This window comes from Anolis sagrei, chromosome 1, assembly GCF_037176765.1.
Source record: "Anolis sagrei isolate rAnoSag1 chromosome 1, rAnoSag1.mat, whole genome shotgun sequence".
Taxonomy (NCBI): Eukaryota; Metazoa; Chordata; class Lepidosauria; order Squamata; family Dactyloidae; genus Anolis; species Anolis sagrei.
In genome coordinates, this window is record NC_090021.1 from 140,254,002 (window position 1) to 140,276,575 (window position 22,574).

At 41.2% G+C, this 22,574-nt stretch overlaps 1 protein-coding gene across 1 annotated transcript in view; it reads left to right on the forward strand.

Annotated features, from left to right (window-relative positions):
* LHFPL6 (LHFPL tetraspan subfamily member 6) overlaps positions 1–22,574 on the forward strand; it is a 43,430-nt gene that overhangs the window by 18,165 nt on the left and 2,691 nt on the right. The window contains exon 3 of the mRNA XM_060786642.2: positions 21,741–21,839. Within this exon, the coding sequence (XP_060642625.1) occupies positions 21,741–21,839 (99 nt within the window). The remainder of the gene's footprint in view (positions 1–21,740; positions 21,840–22,574) is intronic.

Genomic DNA, 22,574 nt, shown 5'->3' on the forward strand with positions numbered 1-22,574 from the left:
TCCAAAAGCTAGTGCCTCACCAAAATACAAATCCCATGATACTATGGTAATCAATGTGAAGTCATACTGCATTAATTCTATATGCTAATGCACCCCAAGGAATCTCTAATATAGTCGGCTGAAGTTAGGACAGCTGCTATGGAACTACAAAAAAAAAAAAAAAGGAATATAGATGTTATTTCCCCAATAGCCTGTAGCATTGCTGAATTTGGAGAGCCAAAGAACATACACTGTTTTGGATATTGATATGGTGTAGAATTTTTCAGAGTCAGCATGTAATGGATTGATTGTCAGACTAGTATTTTGGGAGACCAGGTTTCAAATCCCCTTCCAACCATGGGAGCCAACTGCATGCGTTTGGGCAACTCATACTCTCAAAGTCTCAGAGGAAGGCAATGGCAAACCTCTCTGAATAAATCTTGCAATGAAAACTCTGTGATCGTGTCAGCATATGTTGGGGACGATTTGAAAGCACATAACAGACGTCATTAGAACTTTACAGCCCAGACAATGAGGAAAGTTTAACAGTTGTTTGACAATTACGTATATTTTCTCATTCTTTAGAACAGACGTTCCATCTCCCTCTGCCAACATATATAAACCAAGCCCTCCTAGTTTCATCCTACTTATTGTAGTGAACCCTGGATGCCCCCATATAAATTCTTCCAATCTCCCAATTCCTTTCTGTCCCTAGTGTGATTACCAAAGTTTCTCCAAAGTTGTGTTTCACATCAAGCCTGCCTAATTGTAAGATTCATCAGTCTCGGACATGACCTGAAACAAATGGCAAAGCTCTAGCTCAAGAGTAAGCAACCACGGCTCTTCAGACATTATTGAAATGCAGTACCCATAATTCACAGCTACCAGTTTTGCTAGGGCTAATGGTAGTTGCAGTTCAGAAACATCTTGACAGACCACGATTCCTCACCCCTAGTCTAGGTAATGGTGCCTCCAGTGGGTTAAACCACTGAGCTGCTGAACTTGCTGATTGAAAGGTCAGCAACTCAGATCTGGGGAGCAGGGTGAGCTCCCATTGTTAGGCTCAGCTTCTGCCAACCCAGCAGTTCAAAAACATGCAAATGTGAGTAGATCAATAGGTACCACCTTGGCGGGCAGGTAACGCCACTCCATGCAGTCATGTGACACAGCTGGCTGCATTAAGATCACTTAGGACCACAAGGACATGAGTTCAAAGCCAGCCTGGGTTGGAGTGAGCTTCTGACCAATTGTGTAGCTTGTTGTCGACCTTTGCAACCCGAAAGACAGTTGCATCTGTCAAGTAGGAAAATTAGATACCACCTATGTGTGGGGGGGCTAATTTAACAAAATTTACAAGGCCATATAAAAGACTCCAGCAAAGCACTCCAGCAAAAAGCATGCGGGAAATGCGGAAGTGCTTCATCAGTGTCACAGATGGACGATGAAAGTGACAGCTCCACTGGTGGCCAGAAAAAGCTAAATAGCCTCTGACTGTTTGTCTATATCTGTTGTTTGTCTTTGGCATCGAATGTTTGCCATATATGTGTACATTGTAATCTGCCCTGAGTCCCCTGCGAGATGAGAAGGGCGGAATATAAATAGTGTAAATAAATAAATAAATAAATGTTGGCCACATGACTTTGGAGCTGTCTACGGACAACACCAGCTCTTCAGCTTAGAAACTGAGATGAGCACCACCACCCAGAGTTGGACACAACTAGACTTAATGTCAGGAGAAGACAATAAGGGGACTTTATGTATCCTAATTATTTCCCTCTCATGTCTGTGAAAGAAACCCAAATTGTTTTTGGAGAACACCAGGGTGTGTGGGACCAAAAGTGAAGAGATATATGGCTGTTTTTTAGAACTATTCTCAGTAGCAAATCCAAGCTGAACACATCCCGATACTCTTTCCAGTTTTCCGCCTCTGTGTAAGAATGGCTACCTTTATTACAGTGTCACCAAACTTGGAGTGTAAAAATGTGGATTGTCCAGATGTCTTTAAAAATCAGTGAGTTTTAGGCTATGAATAATTTGTAAGCATCTTTATGTATATAATACTAGTTGTAAATTCAGCTTTTATTCCGCAGGCACAGAGGCATGTAATGGAAATTCCCCCCAGGACTCATTAATGTGCATGAAGGGCAAGGGAGTTCCCACAGCCCCTTGTTCTGTTCCGGGTGTGATTTCTGTTTGTTCTCTGCAGGAGCCTTTGCATCTGTATTGATGTATCTTGATGACTGTTTTCTTTTTAAAGCATAGATATATATTCTCCTTTTTTTCAGAGGTTTTAATCTCAAAGCCCCTCAACGCAATTAATATTCCACGCACAATGCCACTGATGAGTATCTTACAGTAATGAAAATAAGACCCAGACCTTGCCCTGAGGTTTCCAGGCTAAAAAAGACAAGATATACAATGGAAGGGGAAGCAGAAGGAAGATTTGGTGCCAGAACAAAGAGGGGTATTGTTGGGGAGGGGCTGCAGCTTGGCGGGAGAGCATACACTTTGCACTCAGAGGGCTCCCGATTGAGTCCCTGGCATCCACACTTAACCTTGCTAGATAGCATGTGCCTAGAACAGTGGTTCCCATCCTTTTTTTCACCAGGGCCCACTTGACCAGGGACCAGTTTAACCAGGGACCACTCTGTCCGAGGACCACTCTGACCTGGGACCGTTCTCCAACATTAGTACCAAAAGAGTTACGAAGCAGTTTTTGGTTGACTTTAGATTCGGTTTTGTTATTTGGAGTGTTAATTCAGAAAATTGGATTGGATAGACCACATCAGTACTAGTTTCTGATACAGAACATATGCCACCCAGTAATCGCCATCTGCTTGCGAAGACCATATTTAATAAGCCTTGACACTGCTTATTTATTTACAGTATTTATACCTTCTCACCCTAAAGGGGACTCAGAGCCACTCACAGAACACACATACTGCAAACATTCAATGCTGATGATACACTTAACAAGGACAGACGACACAAACAGAGGTAAAGGCAGTTTTCCCCATCTCATTTCCGGCATCTTGAAGGCTGTGCTCGACTCCGGCCATGGGGGTGCTGTGGCTCCATCTTCCATGCCAGGGAGCTTTCCTCTGATCAATGTCCTTAAGGGTGCCTTTATTATCTCCCCACTAAATGCAATACCTATTTTATCTACTCGCATTTCTGCTTTCGATCTGCTAGGTGGGCAGGTGAGCTGGGGCTAACGGCGGGTGCTTACCCCGACCAGGCTCAAGCGACCGACCTTTTGATTGGCAGGATTTTTCTGCAGCACAGCGGTATAGCCTGCTGTGCTAGGCCCAGCTCCTATTGTGCATAGTCTAGGACTATGTGATGGATCGGCGAATAAAGCGTGCAGATCCAACTACAGATTTTTCAGATTATTATCACTATAAGAAAGTTTCGCGAGACCAATCGCTCTCGTTGCAACGGTGTAGTAACGGTGAGGCCGCGGACCATATTTTAGTTCTTGCAGACCACAGGTTGGGAGCCACTGGCCTAGAAGTATTACTTCCTTGGATGATAATACTCAGGATTCTGCAGCCAATGTGGCCAGTGACTATGCTGGTGAGAGATTCTGCGGATTTTAGTTGGAAAAAAAAGTTTTTGATCTCAGAGTTGGCCAGGGATAGGATGGTGGAATCGCTCACTGTCCCCCAAAAGACTTTGAGGTGCCTACCAGAGAGCAGGTCTTGTGTTGAAGGGAGTAACAGCGGATGAACCAATGCAGTAGAAAGGCATGATTACAGTTGCTGAGTAGGACAGAGATCCTGCTCAGGAATCTCAAGAGATCTTGATCAGGAATTGCAATCCTGTCTTTCTGTGTGAGCCACCAGCCATTTCCGCTAGTGGCTAGTGCATACATAGGTAAACATTGGCCCTCCAGGTGTTTTGGACTTCAACAATTCCTAATAGCCGGCAAGCTGCCTGGGATTGCTGGGAGTTGAAATCCAAAATACCTGGAGGGCCAAAGTTTGCCCATGCCTGGACTAGTGGATCCATTCCAGGTTTTGACTGCCTTTAAAGGAGTTCTCCAAGGTGCAGAACCTGTTACGAATGGGATCCAGCACTCTGGAGAGCTCCTTTAAAAATTGTACCATACCTTGAAGCGGATTCACAGCTCTGCTGACATAGAAGCAGCCATGGCTCAATGGCTGTGATTGAATTGCTGGGGGTGGCCCGGACCTCTTATAGCCGGGGTTAGGGATATGTGGCCTTGCAGTTGATGTTGGATGGCAGCTCCCATCTTCCCTCATTACATGCTAGATAGAGTTAAGGAGGCCACAAAGCCACACATCCCCCATTCTTGCCTTAAGAGTAGGTTTTGCTCAAATTGTAATGGAAATCATATTCAGTTATCACTTTTTCTCCAGCAAAGGAATTAAGAGCTCTCTGACTGAAAGGCATTCCATATGTAGCGCTTCCTACATGAAAATGTGGACAACTATGCCTGCTGAGTTTTCACAACGATGACATGAAAGCAGTCCATGAAATATACATTATTTAAAATGCTCTTACTCTCTGCCGCTCAAATGTTGTCTTAAAACATTCATTATCACACTTTAAAAGGAAGCCTGTCTTGCTGGTGCTTTTCTTTGTCCTATTAGTTCCTTGCAACCCGAAGTTTCTTGTGAACAGCTTCAGATGTTGCTTCATTTCTTCTTTGTCCTTTGGCTCATCTAAGTCGTGTCACTTTTCTTGATTTGTTTGTATATCATCAAATAATCAAACTGGGATAATCTAGCCTTTGATCATAAGACTGAATGCTTGATGACTTTCAAACATCTTGTCTCTGTGTGGTATATGTGTTGACACAAAAATTAACACAGTAGAAAAGCCATGGGGGGAAAACACACACACAGGCATCGGTCCAAATGGCTGCCGTTCCTCCTTTTCTCCCTCTCTAATACTCCCAACAGCTTGTAATTGGACTCCAGCTGCAAAGCATCAGCACAGCGACAACAACACTCCCCATGGTGCCCCATTTCTTTGGATTCACAGGTGTAGTCAAAGCCTTACAGGACAAAATAACCTTCACAGGGCAGAATAACCTTCAAGGCTTCTTTTTACCCAGTTGTAATCTGGTAAACTGCACAGAATGTGGGGAGGGCCTCACTGAAATGGGGAAGATCTCAGGAAGGTGAAGTTTCGCACACAAATGCACAATGAGGACATTATTTTATCAAGACAGGTGTGGGATTCTGAATTGTATTAGAAAGTGTCTTTTTCCTGAATTTAGTGCCATATCTGCCCAGAGTGTGAAGGATAAGAGAACATTAGAAGAATATGAGATTACAGACCTCCTCTTCTTTCTAAAGACCTCTGCTTCTGGCTAGTTATTCAGAGCAGTGCTTTTTCTGTCTGTCGCACTGAGTTGACAGTTCTCTTGTTGTATAAAGAAAGATGTGGGAAACCTTTGCATTGTAGATATGAGGATTGAATGAAAAGTAATGCCTCCACCTTCATAACTCCTCAACAGATGACAGTACTGGTATCAAGCAGGTACTGGCTTGTTCAGTAGACTTTCCTCTACAGTTCCATTTTGGCAGGAAGCCTTAGCATTGAACGGTTGTGTTGTTAAAGTGCAAAATATGGAACCCTGCACTGACAGTCGGTCAATGGGACTTAGCAACGTGCAGTCATTGTATTCTTGACAGCAGAAGGTGTCACCCAAAGGAGATTCATCAGAGAGTGTAAGCTATGAGTACTGTGCATCATTGGGCAAGTAAGTTTAAAGATGTTGAGGTGGGAACATCTGACTTGCATGACAAATAAAGCAAAAGGGTGATAGATTGATTCAGGACGATCATCCTCCATACAGTCCAGATTTAGCACTGTCTGACTTCCATCTTTTACCGATAATGAAAGAAGATCTGCGAGGACATAATTGTGCTTCTGATGAAGATGTTGAGAGAACTGTGAGACACTGGTTGCGGAAACAGAGTGTCGACTTCTTCTGTGATGTCTTCAGAAAACTTGTTCATCGTTGGCAGAAATGTATCCAATTGTATGATGATTATGTGGAAAAGTGAATAGTGGTAGTCAAAGGGCACATTCTAAAAATTGTTTCTGCATTTGATTTATTAATTAAAATATTCCTATTCAAACCCAAGTAATGAAGGTGGAGGCATTACTTTTCATTCAACCCTCGTATTATTGGGTTTCTACTTTTGCCAGTCTCAGCAAATATCATTGGCAGTGAAGCATATTTGGATCTGCAGTTTAGGAACATCTAGAAGGCCAAAGTGTCTCCTGCTGGTTTAAGGGAAGAGCTCCTTTGTATTACCAACACATTACAATGCTTATCTGGGAGGTCACATGAGTTATATCCCTATCAGAGAAGTTAACCCTTAAGAGTAGCAGAAGAAGAAATAAAAGAAAACATATGTTACATCTCATGGAAAATGTTTGTTAGTTATACGTGTCAAAGCAGTAGCGAATTTAACAATCAAATAACCAAGTGAAAATTTTGATTTCCAGCTAGATAAATACAATTGCAATATGTTTTCAAAAGCTTTCATGGCCAGAATCACTCCGTTGCTGTGAGTTTTCTGGGCTGTATGGCCATGTTCCAGAAGCATTCTCTCCTGACATTTCACCCACATCTATGGCAAACATCCTCAGAGGTTGGGAGGTCTGTTGGAAAATAGGCAAGTGGGATTTATATATCTGTGGGAGAGAAAAACTCTTGTCTGTTTGAGGCAATTGTGAATGTTGCAAATGGCCACCTTAATTAGCACTGAATAGCTTGGCAGCTTCAAAGCCTGGCTGCTTCCTGCCTGGGAAAATCCTTTGTTGGGAGGTGAACAAAGAGACACAGAGAAGCCATTAAAATCAATAAGCATGTAGACAATTTAAACAGAAAGGAGGAAGCCTGAAAAGGAACAAAATCTGGCTACCAGAATTTTTAAAACTCTAAAATCAGGATAGTAAATAAACCACAACACTTAAAAAACAGGGGAATGCCTGACAGGAAACAATCAGGGCCAGCTAACACCTTCCAACAAAAGATCCCCCAGGCAGGAAGCAGCCAGGCTTTGAAGCTGCAAGACCATCAAATGCTAATCAAGGTGGTCAATTGCAACATTCACACTTGCCGTAAGCAGACAAGAGTTCTTTCTCCCACCCTGGACATTCCACGAATATATAAGCTTCACTTGCTTAGTTTCCAACAGACCCTTCAACCTCTGAGGATGCTTGCCATAGATGTGGGTGAAATGTCAGGAGAGAATGCTTCTGGAACATGGCCAGACAGCCTGGAAAATTCACAGCAACCCACTATTCTAATAATTTGTCATGAAAGGGATTGAAAAAATGCAGTTGTAAGAGATTTGACAGAGCAGTATTTTAACGGTGTAGGAGAGGGACTGGATTTGTTTTGAAAACTTGTTGTAATAGTAATATCATATTATTGCTTAACGTCTTGTTATAATCAAAAACAAAACAAAAGGAAAAATCATCTACAAGAACATCTCCATGTTTTCCATTCAGGAAGATGATAGCTGCCTTTCAAAAACTTTAATATTATTGAATGCTGTTTTTCAAGTTTTGACTTTTTCCTTAGAATCTCTAGAAGTAAAATCCAGAGTCATAAATTGCTTTAAGATTGTGAACAATTTAATTCTTTTTTAATAAAGTTGACATGTGGTGTGCGCTTTTAGTTATAGTATACTTGGTTCAGTTGTAAGCTGTCTTGAACCCCAGTTTTGGGAAATGTTAGGGTATAAATCATCACCATTAATTGTTAGTGGAGACAAATGCTTGCCCCGCTTATTGTAGATTCTGCCATTTCATATAGGTGATGTTCATCCTGTACACAGCCATTATGTTTTCCTTTGTCCAATAGAGTTAACGTCCCTTTGGCTTCCAAGTTCTCAAAGGACAGCGCAGCGTATGTGAATACAATCCAAGTGGGCATTCAACCATGTGCTGTCGTGCAGAGAGGAAGGCCCCCAGGCGGGGATGGCTTGGAAGGGAAGCGGGGAGACACTTAGTGTGTGGTTCAGGCTGAAATATGGGAGGCTATGAAATATTTAACAGTGTTTTTTAATGTTCTAGGAAATGGTACATGATACATCACTCCCTGTAATAGCACTCCCGGTTTCCGCCTACTGTCATTTGCTGCGCCAATCTGCCAACAGCAGGGATTCCTAAACTGCCAACAGTAAAGGCTCCTATCCTTGCAGGAAAATAGCAGGGGTTGAGAATAGTCCCTTCTGCCCGGACCCTCCCCCTCTGTTTACATGGGGCCCAGGGTGAGTGGCTGGCATGCACTCTTCCCTTGCCCTGGGAGGGAGTTTTCCTGGCATTCGATCGCAGGGCTTGGACCCTCGCCTTCAGCTGTATATAGGGTTGGGAAAAAACCGCTTTTGTTCTGTCCTGATTTTCTTGCCTTTCTCCAAACTCCTAATCTGCATTCTTGTCCTTTGTTCATATCAGGCTTTGTGTGGCACCAGTTTTCCTCCCTTTCTATGTTAAAATCCAAAATCCACTTTTCCTAATGTTCTACATTTTATTAATGGGCATTTTCTTTTCCCTACATATATCCATTTCTGTAGTCCACCACTCTCTAAGGCAGGAGTCCCTATAAGTTAGTCCCAAGTAGAGGGAATCGATTCAGTCAATTGCTGAATGGTTATCTATCTATCTATCTATCTATCTATCTATCTATCTATCTATCTATTGTGTCAGGAGCAACCAGACATTTGTATTACACGTTTAACAAAACAAACAAACAGACAAAACACAAAGTTTGCAAGCTTGGTAGTTGGTTAAATGTCCTTTGACCAGTATCTGGCCACTTGGGGTGCCTCTGGTGTTGCCGCAAGGAGGTCCTCCATTGTGCATGTGGTGGGGCTCAGGTTGCATTGCAGCAGGTGGTCTGTAGTTTGCTCTTCTCCACATTCGCATGTCGTGGATTCTACTTTGTGGCCCCATTTCTAAAGGTTGGCTCTGCATCTTGTGGTGCCCGAGCACAGTCTGTTCAGTGCCTTCCAAGTCACCCAGTTTTCTGTGTGCCCAGGGGGGAGTCTCTCATTTGGTATCAGCCATTGGTTGAGGTTCTGGGTTTGAGCTGGCCACTTTTGGACTCTCACTTGCTGAGGTGTTCCAGCGAGTGTCTCTGTAGATCTTAGAAAACTATTTCTTGATTTAAGTCGTTGAATTGTAAGTCCACACAAATAGTTTTGTTGTTGTTGTTTTTTACTTGAAAAACTGCAAGCCACTTCTGTTGTGAGAGAACTGGCTGTCTGCAAGGATGTTGCCCAGGGGACACCCGGATGTTTTCATGTTTTACCATTCTTGTGGGAGGCTTCTCTCATGTCCCTGCATGGGGAGCTGGAGCTTACAGAGGTAGCTCATCCTTGCTCTCCCCGGATTTGAACCTCTAACCTGTTTGTCTACAGTCCTGCCGACACAATGGTTTAACCCAGTGTTTTTCAACCTTTCTAATGTTGTGACCCCTTAATACAGTTCCTCATGTTGCGGTGAGTCCTGATCATAAAATTATTAACTGTAATTTTGCTACTGTTATAAATCACAATGTAAATGCAGGATGTATTTTCATTCACTGGACCTAATTTGTCAGAAATACTGAATACTGGTGGGGTTGGGGGGAGGTTGATTTTGCCATTTGGGAGTTGTAGTTGCTGGGATTTATAGTTCACCTACAATCAAAGAGCATTCGGAACTCCACCAACGATGTAATTGATCCAAACTTGGCACACAGGATTCCCATGACCAACAGAAAATATTGGAAGGGTTTGGTGGGCATTGACCTTGAGTTTTGGAGTTGTAGTTCACCTACATCCAGAGAGCACTGTGGACTCAAACAATGATGGATCTGGACCAAACTTGGCATGAAAACTCAATATGTCCAAATGTGAACACTGGTGGAGTTTGGGGAAAATAAGACCTTGAAATTTGGGAGTTGTAGTTGCTTGGATTTATAATTCACCTACAATCAAAGAACATTTTGAACCCCACCAGTGATGGAATTGAGCCAGACTTCCCTCACAGAACCCCCATGACCAACAGAAAATACTGTGTCGTCTGATGGTCTTTGGTGACCCCTCTGACACCCCCTCACGGCCCCCCCAGGGGTCCCGACCCCCAAGTTGAGAACCACTGGTTTAACTCATTGTGCCACCAGGGGCTCCAGCACAAAGATAAATCCTGCTGATTCAATAGATCCATTCTAGTTATGACTAGAAAGAGAATTCGAACCTATGTGCATCTGTATATATTTTCAAATTGCACAGTTTATCTGTCCATATCTTTTAAACTGCAAATGAACTGTTTCATTATTTTCTTTGAAATGCAGTGTCAGAATTTCCAAGGCAAAGGTGTATTTTGTCTCAGTGAGTCTTAGGCGCTCAAAAACAAAAAAAAATATGTCTTCAAGAAATACAAGTAACTGTCCGCAAGGACACATGGAAACAGTGCCCAAGAATGAGGAAGGAAATGCCATGCCAAACTGGAGTGATATGCATCTGTCCTATTTGCCTGGCTTGGTGAGGATGTGGCTGGAGTAATCGAAGAGGCTCTTGTTGATCTTCTGGAGGGTGCTGACCTCCTCTTCCAGCTCTGTCACTTGGATCTTCCATATTCTTCAAAAGAATATTGTTGAAGGCTTTCATAGCTGGAATCACTGAGTTGTTGTGAGTTTTCCGGGCTGTATGGCCACGTTCCAGAAGCATTCTCTCCTGAAATTTTTGTTCATTTTCATGGTTTCTTCCTTTCTGTTGAAATTGTCCACATGCTTGTGGATTTCAATGGCTCTCTGTGTAATCTGACATGGTGGTTGTTAGAGTGGTCCAGCATTTCTGTGTTCTCAAATAATAAGCTGTGTCCAGGTTGCTTCTGTTATGGCTGACTTCTCTGGTTGAAGTAGTCTGCAGTGCCTTTCATGTTCCTTGATTCATGTTTGGGCAATGCTGCGTTTGGTGGTCCTTATGTAGACTTCTCCACAGCTGCATGGTATACGGTATAAGGAAAAACCCCATAAAATGAACAAAATCTGATTACCAGTATTAAAAAACTCTAAAATCATAACAGTAAATAAAGAACAACACCCAAAAACAAGGGAATTCCAGACAAGAAACAGTCATGGCCAGCTAATCACCTCCCAACAAAGGATTACCCCCGGCAGTAAGAAGCCAGATCTTGAAACTGCTAGGCCATTAAATGCTAATCAAGATGGCCAATTGAAACATTCACGCCTACCTCAAACAGACAATAGTTCTTTCTCTCACCCTGGACATTGCACAGATATATAAACCCCACTTGCCTAGTTTCCAACAGACCTCACAACCTCTGAGGATGCCTGCCATAGATGTGGGTGAAATTCAAGAGAGAATGCTTCTGAAACATGGCTGTACAGCCCAGAAAACTCACAACAACCCAACAAAAGAATAATTCAATTTTAAAAATTCAATTAAAATAAATCAAATTCAGTGCAGTTCTTTTCCATTTTTAGCTGTTTATAGTTGGCTTGATGTTAATAAGATCAAAAGAAGGCAAATGGCATGTTTTATTCCAGGAAAATGACAACACAGTGACTAAAATTAAAGCCTGGAGAAGATACTTTTCTGGACTTCAATTCACAGCTTCAGAAAAGCCATGCTAGTTGGGGATTTCTAAGGGCCATAGTCTCAAAAGTAATTTTTCTAAGAATGCACTGATAGTACACATTCAGAGATTACACAGAAGCATAGTTGGACAAAGCTATGATGGATCTCTTGCAGTTTGTCAAGTCTTCTATCTCTGCCTTCCTCACAATGCTATCTAGACTTCACATCTCATTCCACTATGAGGAAGAGAAAGGAAAGCAATGAAAGGACAGCACTGTACAAACCATTGTGTGTGTGTAAAACTCAGTGGTGTACAGCCTGCATTAGGCATCGTTGCCAAACTGCATTTTCCTTGCTGGCAGGCAGAATTGATGGAATCAGATAAATGAGGTATCATCTCAGAAGCCTCAAGTTTTGGCTCTGTATGTATATAACGGCAATTGACAGTTCAAGCCAAGTCCAAACTATTGTTCCGCTTTTTTTCAAATGTTACTTCCACCTATTAGTTCAAAAAAAGAGGGACTGGTTCAAAACATAGCAACATCAGTGAAAACAATTTGCAGCATGAATGGGAATTGGCCCCATTTTTCAGAGAGAGACAAACTCCTTTTTCTAGGCATCACTCATCATTCAAAAATAAGGTACAACCCCCATATCTATAGGGATATCTTCCAAGATGTGTATCTGTGCTACCTGATATGGGGGAATATAGTGAACCCTATATTTTGACTATATTTGGAGTTGAAGCATACAATGGAATTGCATTGGAGGACCTAGAGAGGCCCACACATAATCCCCGGGAGTGGGAGCGTTCCTTGTATCTGACGGTTATTGAATCCATAATTCTTAAAAACCCCGGATTCTTAGATTGTGGCTCCTGACCCCAAATGGGGTCCTCTTAGCTCAGTGTTGGAGTCACAAAATATTTGGCAACAGTAAAAGGTTTCTGAATGCCGCCCATTTATATAAATCTATTAACAACAATGGGACCTCATAGTGGTGCAGTGGGTTAAACCGCTGGGCTGCTGAACTTGCTGACAAAGACTGGCGGTTCTAATCTGGGGAGTGGGATGAGCTCCCACTGTAGGTCCAGCTTCTTCTAACCTAGCAGTTCAAAAATATACAAATGTGAGTAGATCAATAGGTACCAACTTGGCGGGAAGGTAACAGCGCTCCATGCAGGCATGCTAGCCACATGACCTTGAAGGTGTCTACGGACAACACCGGCTCTTTGGCTTAGAAATGGAGATGAGCACCATTCCCCAGAGTCGGACATGACTAGACTTAATGTCGGGGAAAACCTTGACCTTTTTTATTAGCAACAATATGCGGGGCTTACAATGGACTCTGCAGAAAATGCTTCAGCTGTACTCCACAAAAAGCAAAATCAGTGTGTTTACTAAGACTTGCAAATACTGATTTATTATCAGTAACTGTTTGATTTTATACCTATTTTATGTACCTATTAATCTGGGGTCATGTAAAGATTGGTCAGGTGGAAAGTGGTGGCAAGTGAAAAAAGTTTAAGAAGCCCTGCTCTAGATAATATATACTTTGTTACACTTACAGACATACCAATTTTCTTCAGTAAATACACTGCATAACCATCAATAAAATGTTTCTATGAATATCCTGGATAATCACCCTAAATCAGAATGGTTTATTCCATTTCTGTGCACACCAACAATATGTTTTCCCATCATTTCTAGATTGTGTTGACTTGCGGCATTCCCTGTACCTGGTGAAAGAGGAACATGCTTAAGAAAGCAGAGGTCCTATGAATTAAATAGAGATATATGATTATGTCTTTAAACAATCATGCCCATAATGTATACAATGAGTCAAATATACTCACCCAAAGTATTGTGGCATCTCTAAGGCAAACAACTGGCAATACTAAATAAACTGGATGTAGGTTGACAAATGGATTTTCTAATAAACGCCCATTGTCACAGCTTAGGGAAGCTGAACAAGATGACCAATTCTTCCTGTCTGTGGTGGAACTGGGTGGACTGTTGGATCTTTCTGCTTGTGGGTGATAAATGTGTGCAATCAACTCTACATCGGGTTGCCCTTGAGAAGGATTTGAAGGTTCAGCTGGCGGAGAATGCGATGGCCCATGTCCTGATGAAAGAGGACTGGCAAGAACAAATCAGACCTGTTATTCAGCAACCTCTCTGGTTTCGAGGGGCTGCTATTCATCTGTTTTAACCACCAAAGTGACTTTGGATTTTCAGACCTCTGGGAGCCTGCCCATATGAAAATTCTCCCTAAGGCCATGCTTTGTCTTTTGTCTAAATCAGTTATACAGGGAAGCAGAGCTCTTCTTGTTCTTTTCTTTTCCATGGTTTTAGTTTTGTGAAATTCACTCCTGAAGTGGCTGCTCACTCTTTCCTAATCTCAGTCACTCCCCTCCCTGTTCTTTATTGTTGGATTTCCTACTTCCTTCATCACTTAGGATAGGAGCCTTCAGTGGTGCAATTGATTAAATCCTTGTGCCAGAAGAACTACTGACCAAAAGAGAACGGGTTGAGCTCCCTCTGTCAGCTCCAGCTCCCCATGGGGGGACATGAGAGAAGCCTCGCACAAGGATGGTAAAACATCAGAACATCCAGGTGTCCCCTGGGCAACATCCTTGTAGACGGCCAACTCTCTCACACCAGAACGGACTTGCAGTTTCATAAGTCGCTCCTGACACACACACAAAAAAATTCACCTGGGATGATGGAAGTTATGGTTTAATTATATCTGTTGTCTGGGACTGGAAAATGCTGGTTCAAAGTGTGGTAAAACCTTCTCCCATCTTTAAAAAACCTAAACAAAATGTCTAACAATTTGCATTTTGGGTTGTAAGTTTTTCGGGCTGTATGGCCATATTCCAGAATTATTCTCTCCTGATGTCCTATGAGGATGCCTGCCATAAATGCAGGTGAAACATCAGGAGAGAATGTTTCTGGAACATGGCCATATGGCCCGAAAAACTTAAAACAACCCAGTGATTCTGGCCATGAAAGCTTTCGACAGTAATTTGCATTTTGCTATGAATATTTTCTCATATTATCAAATTAAGCTATCTAGCACTTGTTTTTGTGCTTCTTGCTATATTGGAACTGCTTTAATTAGTCACTTTGAATGCAATTTGTGAAAAGCTGGGTATTAAATTTCACTTCAATTATGACTTTAGTGAGCTGAATGGTCTGCAGTGAATATTTTGTTATAAGGCATTTTGATGAACAATGCTCACTCGGAAAGTAATTATTAGTTTCTGCTGAATCTTTAACCACCACTTTGATAGCCAACAAACAAGGGGGTTTATAGCATGCTAACATTCATTTTGCAGGAAAAACAGCTCAATTTAGTGGCAACTTTGGTGCCAGTGGAGCTTTTTAAAAGAAATCAATTCAGCCATTACTGGCACAACCTTTAGCCTCAAATGGAGTTGCTTATGTTCTTCACAATTCATGAATGTATATTACTAAATTATTTTTTGCTTTCTCTGGACCCTGCTGTTCAGAAATAATTGTTTCAATAATAAAGAGCTATGATCTGATACACGCAGCTGCATCTGAGCAGCAGATCAGATAATAGCTAGGTCACTTCTCTCCCTAGGCAATGGATCCTTGCCAAGTGTATAGTGTTGAGTGTCAATAGCACTCGATGCTTCCCTCTCTAAGATGTAGCTAAATTTTTCATGAGACTTTGGGCAGTTTGCCTAATGAAAACAGTGCTGTTTCACAAGCTTTCGCGCAGAAGTAAAAATAGCACTTAGCAAGATCAACGAGGAAAAGCGGCACAGATGAACAGGTTGCCTGGGACAGGGAGGAAAATGTTTGGAGCCGGCAATTGCTGTGCTGCTGGAAAACGCATACGGCCTGCGACACGTACTTGACAAGCTTTGGCTGCAACCATCAGAATGAGAGGGCTAGTTTCAGCGGGCTATCTGGCTATTTGATGACAGAGCTTCACACTTAACAAAGTCGATAAAAATATCTTGAAAATTTGCTTAGGCGCCTCAGAGCTGCAAGCAGGAGGCTCCTAGGCTTGCCAAATTTCCTAAAGGTCAGTCCTCACGTTGCTGAGAAATCGTGGCATTGCCATCAAAGCCGGAGACACATGTTTTCTCCATATTTGCAGTTTCCACCTTGTAAAGACATCTGAACTGTCTGAAATCCTTGGCTTTTCACACACAACACCAGCCTTTTAAAAATTTCCTGCCTAAATAGATGAAGAGCAGAGTCAAATGTTTGTATTTAAGGTTGACATCTTTGATTATTTAGAAGGAAGCATCGTCAAATGCAATAGGGCTCCGTTCCGAATCAACCTACATTGGGTGTCTGCTCATTCAGTTCTTAACAGGCATCTATAAAGTCACAATTTTGCTTTGTAAAGCAGCAAAGGAGAGAAAAAATCTCCAACAGTATTTTTTCCCAAAGCATGAAATGTAGTCTACGAATTCCCTCGAGGCTGAATGATTGTTTTGTGAGGTTTTTTTTTAACATTCCCTAGAAAATGTGAGCTATATTTTCCATTCTGTCACAGTGTGATTTATGGGCCTTTCAGGAGCAAATATCTAGCAGCTTGTAAATAATTGCGCTGACAAGGGAACTCAGCCTGGTAAACAGATTATTCCTCATTGTGCAGGAGAGTCGGGAATCCTGCTGTTATGTCTGTAAGCATCCATCATCCCTCGCGTTCTTCCCAAGGCATGGCTGCTGTTAAAGCCCTAACTGAACAAACCCCATCATAGATGTATGAGCAGAATACATAATATACAGTTAAGTATAGGAACATAAATCGAACAAACATAAATGGCATATTGCCTCTGATACTCAACATAATGCATCCTGACTACTAGTAGCAATTGGTAGCCAAATCCTTAACGAATCCATATAAAGAAGTAGGCAGACACCATTTCATCCTCTGGTAGCAAAGTCCACCTCTTATGAAAGACACTGGAAAAATGCACCATTTCACCACAAGACCGAGCAAGATGACCTAATAAAAAAATTCTGGTTTGCCGATTCCATGAGCGAAGTGCTAACATTTGAATAGTTCTTTGGTCTTGGGTTTTACCTTGTCAAAAAGGTAAATTTTAGACTCATCGTTGAAAAGCTGGCCCTCTTTATTTATGGGTCCTGCATCCGGATTCATGATTCAAAATCTTTTTTTTTGGGGGGGGGGGGGAATCCAAAAAAGCACACCTTCATTTTGCTGCATGCTGAACATTATGCTGATGTTTAAGTGCACTCTGTTGTGGCCCGCCAGCATTTCACAGATCCTCAGACTCCTTCTCAGTACTCCTCAGTACTCATTTCAGTACGTCATTTTAATACTCCATTGTATATTATGAGATGTGGGCATACACAGGGGTCCTGGAACCAAACCCCAGTGGATATACCAAGGGCCTACTGTACTTCAACCCAGGTTGTCTTATTAGTTTTAATGAAGCTGATGACAGTCTCCTGTCATTCAGAGTGGTTAAGTGGCATCGGCTTAGAGATTCTAATATTGCTGTCGTTGTCAAAGGATTTCATGGCCGGAATCACTGGGTTGCTGTGAGTTTTCTGGGCTGTATGGCCATGTTCCAGAAGCATTCTCTCCTGATGTTTCACCCACATCTATAGCAGGTACCCACTTGCCTGAATCTGAAATTGAGCAAAAACTGATTTGTAACTCTTTTGGTACTAATATTGGAGAGTGGTCCCTGGTCAAAAAAAGGTTGGGAACCAATGAGCTAGAGAGAATTTGATCTACACTATAGATCAACATCTCTATAGCCATATTACTCTCAGATGATCTTTTATTATAACCAACTAGTATAAAATGCTTTCCCTTAAAAAAATCATTGTAACAATGTTACCTCTACCAATTCGTATGACTCAGGCCCCTTCTACACTGCCATATAATCCAGATTATGAAAGCAGATAATCCCCATTAATGAGTCTATACTGCCAGATAATCCAGTTCAAAGCAGATAATCTGGATTATATATGGCAGTGTAGAAGGGGCCTAAGAAGGAAAATTGCTGTGAGTTCCAACATGTGCTGTATATAGATCAAGATAAACAAGTATGAAACATTGACAAAAAGTAACTAACAGTTAAATGAAATGATTAACTACAAGACACTTGTTTGAAATACAGTAAACTCAGTCAGAGCCCTCTTCTACACAGCCATATAATCTACATGATTAAAGCAGATAATCCACAAAATCTGAGTCTACATAGCCATATAATCTACATGATTAAAGCAGATAATCCACAAAATCTGAGTCTACATAGCCATATAATCTACATGATTAAAGCAGATAATCCACAAAATCTGAGTCTACACTGGCATATAATTAGTTCAAAGCAGATAATCTGGATTTTATATTGCAGTTTAGAAGGGGTCCATGAAGCTAGTGTAGTGTAGCAGATTCAATATTGAACTAGGATTCCTGGAGACCACTTAGCCATGGAAACCCATTGGGGAAACTTTGAGCAAATAACTCTCTCATCCTAGGAAAAAAAAGCAATTCTTCTGAATGAAGCTTAAAAAGAAAATCCCTTGATTGAGTTACTAAAAATTGAAGTCATCCTAAAGGTGCAAAACAACAAAGCTCAATCCAACTGCATTCAACATTTCCTTTTAAAATATAGAAAGCATTTCTTGAGGAATCTTGCTAATCCTGCCATCTCTTCTTCTAATAAAAAGAATGAATTCCAGACATGGATTTTTCCACATGCTGTAATTAGTCACCTTTCCTTATTTCTAGTATTCTGCAATCAAGCACCTTGTAGGAATCAACAAATAGGGGGGGGGGGGATCGTTTGATGTTTTGCTTCCTTCTGAGACATTCAAAAATGAAAATGCAATCATAGGCATATTTGCTCCAAAGTAAATGAGGCTTACTCTGTGTGCATAGAACCACAGTATTAATCTTGTAGGCTGTTCTCGGCTTGCCTGGGACTACGCTCCATATTAATGAATGAGACTTATCCTCTGCTCCAAAAATCTCTGACTATATGAGCAGCATCACCATATAGGTATTAGTTCATCTTTATAAAGTCCACCGCAGGTGCAGCATAACTGGAAGTTCATAATGATTCTCGAATTAGTTAATAGATCTCAAATATTTCCATTTGTTGTATGGTACTGCTTATTTATTTACCACCTTTATATCCTGCCCTCCTCAACCCCGAAGGGGACTCAGGGTGGCCTTACAAAGGCAGCAATTCAATGCATAGCATATATGTTAATATCAATGCAACGTCTGGCCTTTCGCGATTAGCTATTTCTTTTTCTAATTCGTTTTCTGTATCGTCTTTCTACAATTAATTGCTTTTTTAAAAATATAATCTTTATTTGAGTTAAAAACAAGATACATTATTATAATAAAAAAGGATACATACAGAAAAATCAATAGCTTTGGATGAATAATATAGAAATAGGGATAGAGATAGAATAGTTAAAAGTTATTTATTTAAAAGTTATTTATTTATTTATAGTATTTATATTCCACTCTTCTCAGCCCAAAGGGGACTCAGAGCGGATCACAGAACACATATATGGCAAACATTCAGTGCCATTAACACTGACAAGACAGACGACTGTACATAGACAGAGGTATATATAGGCTTTCCCATCTTTGGCATCTTGGAGGCTGTGCTTGGTTCTGGACATGGGAGGGTGCTGTCGCTCCATCTTCCCTGCCATATCCTTATGGCTGCCTTCAATACCTCCCTGCTTTAAAGTGGTACCTATTTATCTACTCATATTTGTTTTCGATTTGTTATGTAAGCAGAAACTGGGCTAAAGGCCAGGAGCCCACTCCAACCCAGGCTTCGAACTGTCAATTTATTTGTTTATTTATTTATTTGCCATATTTATATACCGCCTTTCTCAGCCAGAGGCGACTCAAGGCGGTTCACAGCCAGCAATCTTTTAGTTGGCAAGATTTACTGCACTTGGCAGTTAAATGGCCCTTTGCTTTAATCCTGCTAAGTCACAATGACCCCACTGTTTATCAAAAAAGCATGGTAAAGTCTAAAACGTTTCCCAAACAGATGCTTACAGATGCATTTTTGTAACTATTAATTCCTTTTTATTTTTGCCCATGGCAGATAATTTTAGTAGAATTTGTCATTCCTGACTGTGCATACAGATGTATAGCAATATTTTCATCCTGCCTCACCTATTCTATTAAATCTAGCAACTGGTTTGCACACTAGTTTTTTTTTTCCGATCAAGAAGCCCAAAGTCACTTTTTGCTTCACTGTGGAACATAATTTTCCTCTCTTACTACTTGCACTATATATTTTAATATATTTAATAGGGTCTGTCATTATTCCAATTGTAAATTCATGATCTAAGCAGTATCTTGGGAGCTGTGTTCATTTTAATTATGGAAATGATTTCCATCTATATCCGGAGGGGTAGCCATTTTAGATTGTTGAAGCAAAAAAGAACAAAGAGTTTTGCACTATCTGAAAGTCTAACAAGTAGTAGACAGGCATCCCCATCCTAGTGCTTTTCAGATCTCAGAGAGTAGAAGTAATGCATCACAATTATGTCTAAGACAAGGAAATGAAACCACGACTTACTTAAAATATCAGACAGTTAATTTTATTACTTTTGAATGTAATGTTTACTCATTGCTACAAAACATTATTGAGAGTTGAGCTTATTTGGCTGGATTTTGGGGGCCCTTTTAAAATCACATTAAAAAGGTAAAATGCCAACAAACACGAGATAGAAGGCACTGAACTCACAAGTAAATGTGTGAAAGTAACATGAATGCATTTGCAATATTTCAAGCTTTAGTGTGACTACCCATGCCAGCTTAGGACAATGGGCGCTGTATATCTGCATAACCTCAGTATAGGGGAAGACTGGCAGAAGGTTTCATGGTTATTGTCCGATATGTGAAATATTATTCCATGTTGGCAGATATACACACATGGATATAGTAGACAAATGTAACCTGCTAGGTAAGATAGAAATTAAATGCATGGGGAACTCCAGTCTAGGATAATCCTTTTAAAGCTGAAAATATATTCAAGGCAAGCATATATTGCTGCCTCCTCATGGTACTTGTTTTTGTTCATGCCAGAAGGTTTTGGGAGCTGTCAGCTAAAATAGTGAATTGTCCAAGCTTTGGCTTTAGGTTCCTTAGTGAAAATTATCTAGTTATCCACTAGATTGTTGTTATGTGCCTGACGTCTGGCTACCCAAAGGCAAACTTAGCACAGGATTTTCTTGTCAAGATTTCTTCAGAAGAGGTTTGCCCCAGAAGCTGAGAGAGTGTGACTTGCCCAAGGTCACTCAGGAGGTTTCCATGTCCAAGCAGTGATTCAAACCCTGGTATCATGAAGTCTTAATCGAAAACGCAAAACCACTTTATTTCACTGTCTCCCATCTATTAGGTTTGAAATATATAAAAACCTACTCTTCTAATTTTAGTTATGCTGTTTCACTGCAACCCACATCGGTCTTAGTCAGCAAAGCAAGTCATGAGGGATGTTGGGAGTTTAACCCCATCAAAAAAGCCTCATGCTACTCACCTTTGTTCTAAAGAGTTTGAGCACTTGCTTTCTGCTTGGGAAGTGATGTAGTTGGGTCACCCAGTTTATGGTGCTCCCCGTATTGCAAATCCCTGCTTGTTCTGTTGTGGGAGGTGTCCAAAACCTTAGAAGCATCACAAAATTTTGTATTTTACATGTCAGTAAAAATGAGCTCCCTGGCTTGGGCAAATGGAAGCTCAAGGGTGCATAAATCAGGGGTGCACCATAGCACAAGTGTTGCTGGCTCAGATAATGGATTACACCAGGTTCTTTCCACAGTGAGAGGAAATGGCAGGCCCCAGTGAGCCTGATACACATCCCTACTAGCAGCAGTGGGAGAATTTGGTGAATTTAAAGATGTCCAAGTACCTGCAGAGAAGGCGCATGGAAAGGCCCACAGGTTGTGCATCTCTGTGCTAAGATACAGCAGCCATTGGATCCAGCCGTGTCATATTTCCCACTTCATTTAACCTAGGACAATCTAATGTGTTTGATCACTTCTTCTTTGGGTTGTTGTAAGTTTTTTTGGGCTATATGGCCATGTTGTAGAGGCATTCTTTGCTGACGTTTCGCCTGCATCTATGGCAAGCATCCTCCTTCTTCTTTATTTACATTCATGTTATGTTCTTTGTCCATAGGTTTGCTCATTGGTTCTGGCTGCGCTCTTTATCCTCTGGGCTGGGACAGTGAAGAAGTCCGGCAGACCTGCGGTAACCTTTCCAACCAGTTTGAACTGGGTAAGTGAGCAACCTGTGGAGAATGGCCTTCCAATATGACTGAAGTTATTTTCAAAAGTTCACAAGACTGATCAAAAACAGAATACCACTAAAGATAATGAAGGACTTATGTAGCATTTTAGGTTTCGTGAAACACTGTTCCGGGAAATAGATTTCACTTGAACATCCCGAGAGGGAAAGCGCCATGTTATACAGACCAAGTCCAACTTTGCCAGACTTAACCATTCATTTCCTTAGGTTTTAAGAGGGAAGCAAGTTATATGCCTGCTTAACACCCCCTTCTTGAAATTAGTGGGATTTCAAATGGGTTACCTTTTGTTCATAATTTAAAATGAAATCTCCCATATTAGCGTATATGACTGCTAATTCAAAATGATCATACAGCTTACACAGTTAGCTCCACAATTACTGGGGTTGGGGAAATGAGAGTTCTGTGAATGTGAAAAACCAGAAATAAATTGCTGGGATTTTTGGGGGGAGGGGGGTTGCCTGAGAGAACATTTTTCTAGGAATTTCTGGGTCTTCCAGGACAACTCTATGGACAACATCCACTGCTAGATGCTGAACACAGAATCACGCTGGAGGACTTAGAGATCACATTTTAAATCAAAATCTGTAACTAATCAAATCTGCAAATGACAAAATCACAAATGTGGAGGGATGTCTGTATAGGGTAAGTGCGGAAATACAGACATTTACAAAAATGCTCCTCTTGGTGATATTTCCCAGATTAAT